This window comes from Pseudorasbora parva, chromosome 23 (assembly GCF_024679245.1).
Source record: "Pseudorasbora parva isolate DD20220531a chromosome 23, ASM2467924v1, whole genome shotgun sequence".
NCBI lineage: Eukaryota > Metazoa > Chordata > Actinopteri > Cypriniformes > Gobionidae > Pseudorasbora > Pseudorasbora parva.
The window spans coordinates 34,058,283-34,072,732 of NC_090194.1; the positions used below are offsets into that span (position 1 = coordinate 34,058,283).

The window sequence follows — 14,450 nt, forward strand, 5'->3', positions numbered from 1 at the left end:
CGCACACACACACACACACACACACACACACACACACACACACACACACACACACACACACACACACACACACACACACACACATAGGCTATATTATACAAACACAAATTTTTATTTTGGATGCAATTAATCAATTTGACAGTAGGCCTACTCATTTAAATTCACACATTTAAGCATAAGCCTTTAGAAGTTTAGATCAACAGTTTAAAGTAAAAAATCAGTTGTGACGTTCTACACCTTTTGATGAGATATTAATGAGTGATTTCTGTTTTCCTCAGACCCAAAGTGCAAAGAAGGCAGAGACGAAGGACAGGGAAAGGAAAAGCTTCTGAAGTTTTCCTATGATCCTCAGGTCCAGTTCTGTGTGCCGTTCTTCTATAAGGGAGAAGGCGGGAACGGCAACCGCTTCGACAGCGATAAAGACTGTATGAAGGCATGTTCTCCAAAAGGCAACGAACTCTACCCGAGTGACGGTAAAGCAATCAGCAAGTAAAAACCGTAGGCCTATCTGTTGATTTTACATGAGTGAAACGATGTTTTATTCTTCTTTCTTCGTGTTTGTCAGAAATGGCCTGTTCTTTGCCAAAGGACGAAGGAACCTGTTTCGCCATGCTTCCTAAGTATTATTACGACAACCAAGAGAAGGACTGCCGTATGTTCTTATATAGAGGTTGCCAAGGAAACGCCAACCGTTTCGAGTCGTTGGAGGAATGCCGGAAGCAGTGTCTCGGTCAGTTCAAGTCTTTATTCACCGTTTTTAAATCAGTATGGGATCCCATAATGTTGCTGGAATGACAACAAGAGATTTCATCTCAGCTCAGATGATTTAAAGTCCCCATGGAATGCACTTTTTTGTCTTTTAGTATGAATATGTCAGTGTTATCTATAAGCTTGTGTGCTCCAAAACAATGACAAATTTCAAATTTGGAAGAGATAAGCGTTCAAAATTACATTCTTACTTTTGCCAATATGCAAATGATTTTGATGACATAATCCAATTTTCTGTTTAATAATGCTCTCTAGACCATTCCCATGCTCCACCTAAAATTGGTTTGTTTATACAATTACTTTTCTACACGGTGAATGGAACATATTGCACTATATAGGGGATAGGGAACGACCAGACAGTGTAAATATGCTTTCCATTGGGGTGAATTAAGTCTGGTTTCATAATAGTGTCAGTGAACCACCACAGCTCCGGTCCAGAGACACAGCACAGAGTGGATCATGTGATCAAGTCGGCACAGACCAAAAATGTACTGGACCTGTTTGAATCCTGCACAGAATTATATTTTAAAGCGATATGGAGGAGATTAGGAGGAAAATGCGGCTTTACTGAGCTCAACAGCACTGACTGAGCTGAAATATAAACAAAACGCTATTGCCTGTTTAAAAAAGGGGATTTATTTATCAAATAAATCCAGCCTTGATGAGTATAAGAGATTTCTTTCAAAAACATTTTAAAAAAAAAATACGGATCCCAAATTGTTTGAACAGAAGTGTGTGTATAAGATTAGACACTGTTCTGTAAGTTCCCTATGGAGACAGAAAAGACTCAACAAAGAAGTGAATCAATAATTCACACAAAAAACAACGATGCACACGTGTAGCCAATTTCACATGCATGAAACCAAATTCCCTTCCTGACACAAGTTCTTCCACATCAGTTGATGCAAGTCCCTGAAACATGATAAAGCATAATTTTTAAATGTTAAATAAACACAGAGCCACAGAGAAAAAGAGGATGTCATAAACAGAGTAAATGTGAAAATAGTGACCAGATTTTAGCAAGAATGCAATTATAATTTTACTAAATAAATGCTGTTCTTTTGCACTTTCTATTCATCAAAGTACCCTGAACCAAATTAATCACATTCGCATAAAATTTGAAGCAGCAACATTAAATGACAACATTTTATGTATGTAATGGAGTAATGATGCTGCAAATTTTTTGATCACAGGAATAAAATACAATTTACTATTCAAATAGAGAACAGTTATTTTAAGTTGTAATAATATTTCACATTTATCTAATATTATTTTTAAAAAAATGTATTTTAATCAAATAAATGCAGCCTTAATGAGCAAAAGATACAATTTAGATACTGTATAGTCTTACACACTGTAAAAAAAATTCAGGTCTCCAATTTAACATTTTCTTGTGACTGATCATATCTAAATTTTGTAGTTTTTGTGAATTAAACTGCATCAATTGACAGAATTTCAGTTTGGCCAACTGAAAAATGTAGATGTGATCAGTCACAAGAAAATGTTCAATTGGAGACTCTTATTTTTTTAACAGTTCAGGCGGTCAGTGTACGTTCTTCTGTTGTCCACCAGAGGTCAGTCTGTTCTGACTGTCCTGAACTCATTGACTGTATGAATGTATTTTTCCAGCGAGATCCGGAAGGCTGTTGGGAGCTGCAGACCTGACAAACCCTGATGAGAAGACTGTTGATGCAGGTACACTCACTGTTTATAATGGTTGCTTTTGTTGTAGTTTAAACTGCACGCTTCATCATTAATATGTTAAAAATGCATCGGTGAACTGTCCATAAACACATCTTCATTGTGTATATTTCCTCTCTCAGGGCTGATCGTGGGTGTTTTGGGTGGAATTGTGTTTGCTGGTGCTGTTATTTCTGCTATTGTGTTGTTTGTGCTCCATAAGTAAGTATGAAGTGATGGATCTGTAACAGCAAACTGCCATTTAAAGTCCTTTTACCATGATTGAGACTATTTAAAATGTTTCTTTTCATTTCTAGGAAAAGCAACAAGGCAGAAAGGAAGCCAGTGCCGACATCTGATATCGAAATGAAATAGATCTTTGTTCACAACATTTCTCTGTATATATGTGCTTTTTGTACCCTTTAAACTAGTCATGTTGGAGAAGTAACAGAACAATTGGCCTTAACTGATACACATTTGCTGTCCATGATTTTGTTTGACTAGAAGAGTTCAGCAGTTACATACTAAAAGCAATCCACCTGTATTGTTTTATATGACAGCAGATATCTGATGTTTGCGTTTCACAGATATACCTGATCAAATGTACTGTGCTTATTAAGATTATGTATTGTTGATATAACAAATAAAAAATAGTTTTTCTGTGTTCTATATTGTTTTTTTAATGAGAAATTGATTTAATGCAATAAATCAAGACCCAAAAAAGTTAAAGTATTTTTTTTGTAGTTTATGCTAACACAAAAGTGTCTATCTTGACAGAAGCGATTATCTCTTCATCACGGCACCTGTTAGTGGGTGGGATATATTAGGCAGCAAGTGAATATTTTCCTCCCACAGTTGATGTGTTAGAAGCAGAAAAAAATGGGCAAGCGTAAGGATTTGAGTGAGTTTGACAAGGGCCAAACTGTGATGTCTAGATGACTGGGTCAGAGCATCTCCAAAACTGCAGCTCTTGTGGGCTGTTCCCGGTCTGCAGTGGTCAGTATCTATCAAAAGTGCTCCAAGGAAAGAACAGTGATGAACTGGAGGCAGGGTCACGGGCGGCCAAGGCTCATTGATGCATGTGGGGAGTGAAGGCTGGCCCATGTGGTCCGATCAACAGACGAGCTACTGGAGCTCAAATTGCTGAAGAAGTTAATGCTGGTTCTGATACAAAGGTGTCGGAATACATATATAATGCATTGCTATTTGTTGCGTATGGGGCTGCGTAGCCACAGAACAGTCAGGGTGCCCATGCTGACCCCTGTCCACCATAAGAGCACCAACAGTGGCAAGTGAGCATCAGAACTGGACCACAGAGCAATGGAAGAAGGTGGCCTGGTCTGATGAATCACGTTTTCTTTTACATCACGTGGACAGTCAGGTGCATGTGCGTCTCTTACCTGGGGAACACATGGCACCAGGATGCACTATGGGAAGAAGGCGAGCCGGCGGAGGCAGTGTGATGCTCTGGGCAATGTTCTGCTGGGAAACCTTGGGTCCTCCATCCATGTGGATGTTACTTTGACACGAACCACCTACCTAAGCATTGTTGTAGACCATCTACACCCTTTCATGGAAACGGTATTCCCTGGTGGCTGTGGCTCTTCCAGCAGGATAATGCTCCTGACACAAAGCAAAAATAGTTCAGGAATGGTTTGAGGAGAACAACAACGAGTTTGAGGTGTTGACTTAGCCTCCAATTTCCCCAGATCTCAATCCAATCGAGCATCTGTGGGATGTGCTGAACAAACAAGTCTGATCCATGGAGGCCTCACTTTGCAATTTACAGGACTTGAAGGATCTGCTGCTAATATCTTGGTGCCAGATACTACAGCACACCCACTTCAGGGGTCTAGTGAAGTCCATGCCTCTACGGGTCAGGGCTGTTTTGGCAGCAAAAGGGAGGACCAGCACACTATTAGGTTATGTTATGCCTGATGTTCTCTCTTTCTCTCTCTCTCTCTCTCTCTCTCTCTCTCTCTCTCTCTCTCTCTCTCTCTCTCTCTCTCTCTCTCTCTCTCTCTCTCTCTCTCTCTCTCTCTTTATATATATATATATATATATATATATATATATATATATATATATATATATATATATATATATATATATATATATATATATATATAATTGGATATTTTAATATGTGAAGGCGTGTGACGTCAACATTTATTGTCAGGAAGGAACTATCTCCACATCAGTGAGGTGTCAATCACATGATCATCCAACCCATGATGACCTGTTTGCATAAAACACACTCCTGACAGATACTGGAAAGTTATAAGAAGTTATCACAATCATTAACCATATGTTGTATAACTGAGATGAGTGAAACTGATCCATAATATCCACCAATATTAGTCAATAATTGTAAATCCACCAATAAATAGTCAATACATTTTCAGTTTTTATTTCTTTTAAGTTTTTGTTTATATCTGCTTTTGTCATTGTATTAGTATTTAAAAAAATATTTTTCTAGCTAAGTTTTTCATCTAATATTTATATTTAAATTTATTGCATCTTTATTTCAATTACTGAACTACAGCAATAAGAGGATTTTCAATCATTTCAGTAGGCTATGTAAAGCATAAAAATCTGAAATCAGTCATAAGACATTCAGAATATACAGTTATAAAAATGTGTTCATATATTTAGTTATGAAAATGTTATTTCTGAATGTCCAGGTTTTAAAAATGTTTTTCTTTGTCATGGGAGCCTTAAAGGGATAGTTCACACAAAAATTAAAATTACTCACCTACAAGGTGTTCTAAACCTGTATGACTTTCTTTGATCTGTTGAACACAAAATAAGATATAGGGTAGTAAGGTAGTAGGGCCCCATTGACATTTCATGTGGAAGTCAATGGGGCTCAGCAACTCAGTCACAATTGAGAGATATATATGTAATTCTGACACAATAACACAAAACTATTGCGACTTTATATAACATGAGTCATAAATAAAGTATTTTTCCTTGTAATTATTACTTCTTATTTCATAATTGCGTGATATTCAATTGTACGTTATATAGGCCTAGTCAAATTCTGAGAAAATTTTTTTTGTTTATATCATGCAATTGCGAGAAAAAAAGTCAATTTAACATTTTTTATTCCATGGCAGAAACAAGCTTCCATATGAGTGTGAGTAATGATGACAGCATTTTCATTTTTGGGTGAACTGTCCCTTTAAGGAAACATGACATATAATTTTGCAAACGTCATGGGATAATTTTTCTTTGAACATTCTGAAACAAGTACCAACATTTAAAAAATGTTAGATGAAACTTTGCAGATAAAAACCTTGAATGATGTATAAATAACAAACATTCTGTTAACATCACTGAAAGGATGTTTTTGTTTATAACTTTGCCAGAACAGTCCCTGTGACACTGTAGGCTATTATATGGACAATTGCTTTGAAGATACACTTTTTGGACCTCAACAGCCCCAGTTCCCACCCAACTGTCATTCATTGTGAGGAAATGAGCAGCGTCATCATTCTGCTAATTATCTCCATATGTGTAGGTAGAATGTCATACGGATTTATAATATTATGAAAGGGGTTGATTTAATGATGACGGAATTATAATTTTGGGTGAAATTTAACTTGACATTGTGAGTAAAGGGTTAATGATGTTGTCTATTAGCTGAGGGCGGGGAGAGAGAGAGAGAGAGAGAGAGAGAGAGAGAGAGAGAGAGAGAGAGCGCGCGCGCGAGTGCGAGTGCGAGTGAGTGCAAGAGACGCGCGTGCACGCAGAATCAAATGAGTCAGCCGCTGCGTGGAAGTCACCAACCGTGGAAATTAACACGAGCTGCTGTTTTGCTGTTTTGTGATGCGAGTCGGTAAGATTAGACAGTTATAAGTTAACATACAGCATTTAGAGACAAAAGATGGAGGAAAAGCTGCCTGAAGATCTGGCGAATCTGTCAGAGCTGGACGAGAAAAGTTTGCTGGAGGTTTTGACTGGACGTTTTACACAGAACCTCATATATGTGAGTAAAATACAACTTAATACGGCTAAAAAGACCTTGAATCAGTGTAAAGTGTGGGGTAAACCAGCTGTGTTCAGGGTTTATTGTCTAGAGATAATAAAACAATGAGCTCTTGTTCTCTGGGACAGTTGTTCACTGACTATATGTAAATACTGCTGACTGAACCTCATTTATATCTAACTAACTGATTAAATGAATTAATATGTATTTTTATGTTTTCAGACCTATATAGGAGATATCTTGATAGCTATTAACCCATTTAAATATCTTTCAATCTATGAAAAAGAGGTAAGAATGTGTTTCCTTGATGGAAAATACAATCAAAAATATGTAAAAATGAATAATTGAACTGATATTTTGACTCAAATCCATTTGCAGGTATCTCAACGGTATAAGTGCCATGAGAAGAAGTCTTTGCCCCCTCATATATTTGCTGTGGCAGATCGAGCATATCAGTCCATGTTGGGACGTCTGGCCACTGGACCCAAGAACCAGTGTATCGTCATCAGGTTTGTGTTTAAATCAAATTAATTCACCAAAGCTTTCTCCAGGAAAGCCTGTCTGAGGGGTTTTCAGTAATTCTATATGGTTCAATGGTGACGCGTGTCAGTACAGTATGAAATGTCTTGCCTAGTCTTGTTTGTTTTCCAATGAGACATGCAGAGACAAGAGAAGTCATTTTTGGCATGTCAAATAAGGCTCCTCGTGTCTGCTTCATCTGTAAACACAAGCAAAAAATTGATCGACCTGCACAGACCTTCGGCCGGTTCTGACTCGACTAACATAAACTTAGTATTTAATCAAACTCCATTAGTCTGTTTTGAAATATATATCTGTCCTGTATAACTTTTTAAACTTCACAACCTTTCAGGTTTTGCCTATCACCTTGTCTAGTTTCTAGTTCGTCTCAAACCTGTCCTGGAGGCACCCCAGCCCTGCACATTTTGTGTGTCTCCCTCATTTATCACACTTGATTCAACTCATCAGCTTGTTAGTAGAGACTGCAAGAACTAAAGCCTAGTTTACATTGCCCGATTTTTGCCCCGATTTTTAGTCGCCGACAGGTTTTGCGAAATTGCCGACAAAAGCCCGAGATCATAGGCAAATCGGAGCTCGTGCACGCGAGTGACAATCACGCAGTGTGAATAATCAAAGACGCGATCAGAGAGAATCGCCGGTGAGATATTTGGCATGCTAAATATCTGGACCTGTCGGCGATTCAAACTCCTGCTGTGTGAACTGGTTTCTGACTGAAAATAACATTGGCGATGACCGACAGCCAATGAGAGAGTGAGATACAGGGCAGCAGGAGGTTCAGGGAGGAGTTATAGAGCAGAATTTCAGTATTTTAATAGATATATTTACAATTCTATCAAACAGAAACAAAGCCCAAACATTTGCACATCCAGCCACAGCAGCAGCACATTACAAAAGTATTTATTTACCTCAAACTCTCTTTGCAAAACACAATCCGGCCTTCCTCTGTCTCCAACAATTTCCTCTGCCATAATCTTTTTTTTCTCCACAAATCAGCGCACATACAGTTTGAAGCAAACTTTGTGCAGTTTATCATTTTTAATAACAATTCCAAGTCTCACGCGAGAACTCCGGTCTGACGCACGTGATCTCGCGTTGTTTACTCGTCACATCGCACGTGTAGTTTGGGAAACGTAGTTTGCGCACCGGAGAGAGAGAGTTGTCGGCGATTCTTCCTCTTGTTCAGTCAAGCAGTATAAACTCCACTTTCGCCAAACCATCGTGCAGTGTGAACTCATCTGTTGTCGATTCATCGGTCAGTGTGAACACAGCAGTGACTGAATGATACCCCAGATAGTCATGCAGTGTGAAAAGAGCAGTGACCCAACAAGTTTGAAAATCGTGCAGTCTGAACTAGGCTTAAATTGGTGTGTCTGATAAGGGAGACTGGGGTGCCTCCAGGACAGGTTTGAAAACCACTGCCGTATGAGACTAACCATGAAAGTTTCAGATGGACTTTAGTTCCTTGATTCTTCCATAACTCAATAGTATGGATGATATCTGTACTCGTTACTGTATCTGGTATCATATTTAAGGTTTTTCCTCTGAGACTCTGCCCTGCTGCTTTACCATTAGAATAGTCGGCTTAATGTATTTTTCAGAAATGGAGCCTCATGGTTGATTTCTCAGATGCATTCTGTGTGTTGATAGGGAACTTAGCGGTGCTAAAGACGAAAAGTTGAATCTCACAGGAAACAGACTTTCTCTGATTAGGTGAACCATAAACCCACAACCCTTCACCCCTAGTAACCATACAGCTGTCCATGAATGAGACCAGTACCAGCGGCGGGAGGCTGATAGTCTCCCAGACAACAGGGAAAGAATGCCTTTAATGCATACAATGACAAGGCAAGACACAAAAGCCATAACAGTATGCCTGTGTTATTAGTTATTAATAATTCAGCTTTATTTGGAAAGCAGTGAGATGTATGATGTCCTAATGTTATTATAGCTCCCCAGATTGTGATTTATTTGGATGTAAATGGACTTTGAAAGCAGATAAAATCTTGCACATTTTGTGAAAATGAAAAAAAAAAAACATATATAATAATATACACACACAATCTCGATTTTTATATATAATAGATTAATCGATTTGATAGCACTGGTATACATTTACTAATATATCGCATCTAACATAAGTTTAATTTATGTGTATACATGTATAATGTGTGTGTGTGTGTGTGTATATAAATATTTTTTTATGCTTTAATTTTTATGCTTTTAAATATATATATATATATATATATATATATATATATATATATATATATATATATATATATATATAATATATATATATATATATATATATATAATATCTCAGCAGCGGCTCGTCCATAGCTGTGGCGCCGACCTGCCTGCCTGTTTTTATTTTTATTATTATTATTTATTTTTTAACAATCTCTTATTTTGAAACGTAATGTGTATTAATTATATGCTAATAATGGTTTTACTTTAGTATGTGTTTAGAACTCACTCTGATATTTGTATTCACTTTCAACGTTGTTACATTTATCATGTTGCTGCAGTGTCTTCCGGGGCTCCAGTTCGCTCAGCCCCGCAGTGCTGTAATTTGAGCCAATGGTTCTCCGTTGGTACGCTAAAAAAGTTTATATTCCACCAATCATCGTCGTCGAATTTTATGGTTTTGGGGCGCTGAAAATATCGCCAGTAGCTCTGAGATTAGAGCAGTGCACTGCTGAGCCACGGGTCGGACATTCAGCCTGGCAAGTGGGGCGGGTGAAGTCGAAGAGAACTAATGTAGTCGTGGGAGTTGAACTTGCCCCAAATTAAGTTAAATTGCTACGAAAGGAGAACATTAGCAGAAAAACTCCTTGTGAACGAACTCAGACCAGACAAGACAGAAGGGAATACGCACGATAAAAGGAGAACCTACAAGAGAAGCTTTTTCCGAGGTTGGTTCGATCAAAAGGCTTGGCTTACTAGCTGGCAATCTTTTCCTTACCTCGTTTATATTATTATATATAATAATGCTTCCCTCGTTTACCGTTTAAAACAAGTGTGAAAGCTCGTGGACACAGACCTGAAACATATATATAATATAATTTATCGTTATGCGTTTGTACTTTTTCTAACTGGACAAGGAACACATGCCAATATGTATATATATATATATATATATATATATAAATATATAAAGTGGCAGCTGGTGAAAAATATAAGTGGGGCTATTTTTTCCGGGGGGTCTGGAGGTTCTCCCCCAGAAGTGTTTTTTATTTCGTTGTTGTGATTTCCTGCATTATGGTGCGTTTGAGGCCATGTCCTTTGCCTCTACCAATAAAATAACTCAAAACAGTCAATGCCAATAGTATTGACTAGTTTAATTCTAATGTGGCATATCAATACATGTATTTATGTCTTGGTTTTTGTTACTTAATTTAATCTATTCTGTAATTTTTTTTATCTTTATAATTGTAAGCAAACGGAAAACCAAAACATTATTGAGAATTTGAATTCTTAATTAACATGAAAATAATCAATTCAAATCAATGTTTTTGTTAGTTCTTATATTTTACATATTTGTAACACTGCCCAGTTGCTCTAGACCTTGTAGTACTATTATACTAACCGTCTGATGTGCTGTATGTGTTTTGCCCTCAGTGGTGAGAGCGGCGCGGGTAAAACCGAGAGCACCAAACTGCTGCTGAGACACATCATGGAGCTGTGCAAGGCCAACTCACAGCTAGAGCAGCAGATCCTGCAGGTATGTGGCATCAGATGCATCTGCCAGCGGTCATTTGAATATAGCCACCAGGTTTGCACAGATTAGGACATCAATCAGACGTGATACGTGTTGAGATTGCCCTCTGCGTTCAGGTGGTCGGGTGTTTAAATTACAGACAGGAAGTTGAAACTGTGCCCCACCCTTGTCGCCACAGCTCGTGTGTATGTGTGTCAAAGAAACATGTGGTTTCTGACATATTCAAATGGTGGGTATATGGGGCGCGTTTAATTTGTTTGTTATAATGTGTTTTTGGGATTGGCTTAAATAGCCTATGAAATCAGACTTGGAGTTCTGTGGCTTTCAGTCCATGTCCATTATCATTCGTGTGCATGCTATTGTGCTCCTAAAAGTTGACAAAATCATGATTTAGCTGGGGGTCGACCGGTATTTACACTTTTTCTTTGGCTTATAGAGCAGGATGGCAAGTATAAAGTATCTAAGGTTATAAAAAAAAATATTAACAGCCACTAGTAAACTAAGTTAAACAGCCAAGCAGAAAAGCTTATTGACTGATACCAATAAATAAAACTGGCAAATATCAGCTGATATATCAGTCTTGAAATAGAGCTGGGCGATATTGCAAAAAATAAATAAATAATGATATATCTTTATTTTATTTATTTTATGTTTAACTAGTCAACTTAAAACCGTAACTAGAATATGATTTCGTTGTTCACTTCAGTGATAAAAAAGACCCATTCATTTCCACACCGTATAAGCCTGGAGTGTCTAAACCTCCTCACTCTCTCTTTCAAGCGTCAGCTCACAAAGTGTGTCTGAAAAGTAAGATAATATAATCCTAATATATGTGTTTCCTTTGTTCCTCTTTTAGTGATAGATATATCCCTCTAATCTTGTCATAATTGTAATATTTTCGTTTGTTGGACTTGTTCGTGCTATCGAGTTGTTCGTGAGAACATGTTTGTGTTTTTGGAATGGAAGGGATGACTTTTGCACTCACCGTGCGACGTGGATTACCAAAGTACCACACATTGCTTTCACTTATTAAAGGGGGGGGGTGAAATGCTGTTTCATGCATACTGAGGCTTTACACTGTTCCCATCCTAAACATAGACAAAGTTTCAAAAACTAATGTTGGACGTTTGATGGAGTATTTCTGTGTCAAAAATACTCCTTCCGGTTTCTCACAAGTTTCAGAGTTTTTTTTTGAGTATGGGTCGGCTTGACGTCGATAGGGCGGAAGGTCCTTGTATGGGCCGTACGGGCTCTTCTCCCGGTAGGGTGCGCGCGCGTGACTAGAGCGAGAGAGGACATGCACGCCGTAAACACTGCTCGCAACTGCAGATTCACTCGTCCGTGAACACTTATTACGCGCCATACTCCACTTTATTCCTATGGGTGACGTCGAGCGACTTTAACGCTTCAGCACAGGATTCCGGGAAGGCAGCGCTGCATTTGAACCGATTTGAACGCAGAAATGACGGGAAGCGGCACAACATCACGCTTCAGTCGCAAAAGTGGATCTCCACGGTCACTGCTGTCACAGGACTTCATGAAATCAACAGATACCAAAGAAGTGTGTTTTTTGACGGAGCGGTCCCAGCGATAAAGGTTCACGATCGCGCGTGGTGAGTAAACATCAGTAAACAACACGATCGTGTATAACCTTAGTTAATTTATCAATGGAGCATGCGATCTATGGTGTGTGTTTAAATACATTTGTTTAGCTGACCACTATAGGTGTCAGTTTGTTTATTGTAAAACTACCCAAACATAAACCTAGGGGACGTTCTCACAAAGCGTGCTTCGTCATTCAAATGCGCTAACGGTTACTCCATTGCTGTTCTCTGTATAACGTTACACTAGTCTGACGTGCAAAACCGTTTTGCTTGCTACTGCTAAAGTTTAGTCGGATACAATACTCCATAAACCAAATCATGTCCTCATAAACTGCGAGTAAACACACATAAATGTTGACAGGCCACTAAATACAGTACATACCACAGAGACGGACGTCCTGCTGTTGCTGTTTCTCCTGTTCAATTTATTTCAGCCTCCGGATCTGATTCTGGATCATATCTGTATTAGCTGAATCTGATTGATAGCTATGGTTTATTTAGGGTAGCATTTTCTTCTCCACGCTTGGAGGACGTCACCGCTTTGTGTGCACTCGTCATTCTTTAGCTCCGCCCACACGATACGCCTCCAGGTGATCGTTTTTTTCCGGAAAGACTCGGTACAGCCCATATTTATTTTATAAATATAATAAAACTAAAGACTTTTCGGAGATATGAAGGATGCAATACTACTCTAATAGGTACTCTAGATTGACATGAGATTGACCGAAACTGAGTCTTTCACCCCCCCTTTAATGACATCATACCCTCGTTGCCTGGGTTCTGTACGTATGGGGCGGAGCTATACAAAATAGGGCTGTGACCCTTTTGGGTTAGGGGCATGTTTGTTTTTGGTGATTTTTTTGAAATATCAACACCAGTTACCAGAAATAGTTAACCCACCTTTAACGGTATATGCTTTGTAAAAACAGAAAATAACAGCACCTTTTCAGCCTGTCGCCATTATGCAAACATACAGTAGTAGTTCTTTACAGGTTTTTGCGTTCCATTGAGCTATTTTTCTCATTTTCTTTGTGTTTGGTGAACGTGTCTGGCTGTTACACTCGCGTCTTTAGCAGCATCTCACTCATGAAGCGGCATTATAATAACATGGCGCTCAAGTTAGAAGACAAAAACAAAATATCGTTCTGTGTGAACAGCCGCTAAGACGTGATGTTCTACGTTCAAAGAGCGTTATACAGTTAATCAGGTGCGCCATCATGTGTTCGGATTATCTTTCTTCTCTTAAAGGGGTACTTCAGCGCTGGGAAGATGAATCTGTATTTAAACTGGGTCATTAATGTAGTAGAAAAATGTGAAATTATTTTTTAATTTGGTGCTTTCTAGACTGAGAAAAGACAGAAAATGTATTTTTGTCTCATGGGGATGAAAGACTACAATTCCCAGAATGCTTCGCTGCCCTGTGAGGCCATTCCAAGCCTGCAGTCTCCCTCTAATTTACTGAAGCTTTCGCGCCTCGATCGCCCCCCAGTGACCGGTCCCAGTATACCCGCCCCTCTGTGTTTTCTAATGGACGCGAGACAAACTAAACAATAAAATTACACTTCAAATATTTTTCCCCCAAAGTTAGTTTATGTCACTGAAGGCAGTTATCATCACGATGATTTCGTTTCAAGTGTTCGTTTTTAAAATAAGTTTAGTTTTAGTTAGTTATCTGACGCTTTAAAAACGGGGGGTGTGACGTCATGATTGACAGCTGAGACTGACGTCTACTCTGAGTGAAGTTGTGACTGAGGCACTAACTGACTTTTTTCAGAATTTTTGGGAGCAGATTAGAGCTTTAGCTTTAATTTCTACATTTCCATAACTGTTTATGTCACACCAACATAATTAATTGTTCTGCATCTGCGAGAGTGTGGGCGGGCTTTCGATATCGTGATTGTACTTCCTGCTCTACTTCCTGCGCTCTACTGCGCAACTCCGGTCCCGAAGTCGCTACTGCACAGACTCGGTCCCAAGATGTCAGCGCCGTGCACCCCCGCCTGAAAGCTTCAAATGTCGAGTCGTCCAAATTTTTTTACGGTCTATGGGCCATTCCCAAAGCCACCGCTACTGGATTACAGAGACTGAGTTCCTACAATTAAATACTGAACGTGTCTGTTCAATATAACGATTGAGTTGCCGTGTG

The 14,450-nt window shown here is 38.8% G+C and overlaps 2 protein-coding genes across 2 annotated transcripts in view; both read left to right on the top strand.

Moving 5' to 3' along the window:
- tfpil (tissue factor pathway inhibitor-like) overlaps positions 1–3,106 on the top strand; it is a 4,262-nt gene extending 1,156 nt beyond the window's left edge. Inside the window, exons 2-6 of the mRNA XM_067433831.1 lie at positions 279–473; positions 566–730; positions 2,398–2,463; positions 2,592–2,670; positions 2,766–3,106. Of these exons, the coding sequence (XP_067289932.1) occupies positions 279–473; positions 566–730; positions 2,398–2,463; positions 2,592–2,670; positions 2,766–2,823 (563 nt within the window). The 3' untranslated portion in view covers positions 2,824–3,106. The remainder of the gene's footprint in view (positions 1–278; positions 474–565; positions 731–2,397; positions 2,464–2,591; positions 2,671–2,765) is intronic.
- A 3,048-nt stretch (positions 3,107–6,154) lies between these two features.
- LOC137062722 (myosin-IIIb) overlaps positions 6,155–14,450 on the top strand; it is a 60,387-nt gene continuing 52,091 nt past the window's right edge. The window contains exons 1-4 of the mRNA XM_067433616.1: positions 6,155–6,439; positions 6,662–6,727; positions 6,818–6,948; positions 10,601–10,703. Coding sequence (XP_067289717.1) covers positions 6,338–6,439; positions 6,662–6,727; positions 6,818–6,948; positions 10,601–10,703 — 402 coding nt within the window. The 5' untranslated portion in view covers positions 6,155–6,337. The remainder of the gene's footprint in view (positions 6,440–6,661; positions 6,728–6,817; positions 6,949–10,600; positions 10,704–14,450) is intronic.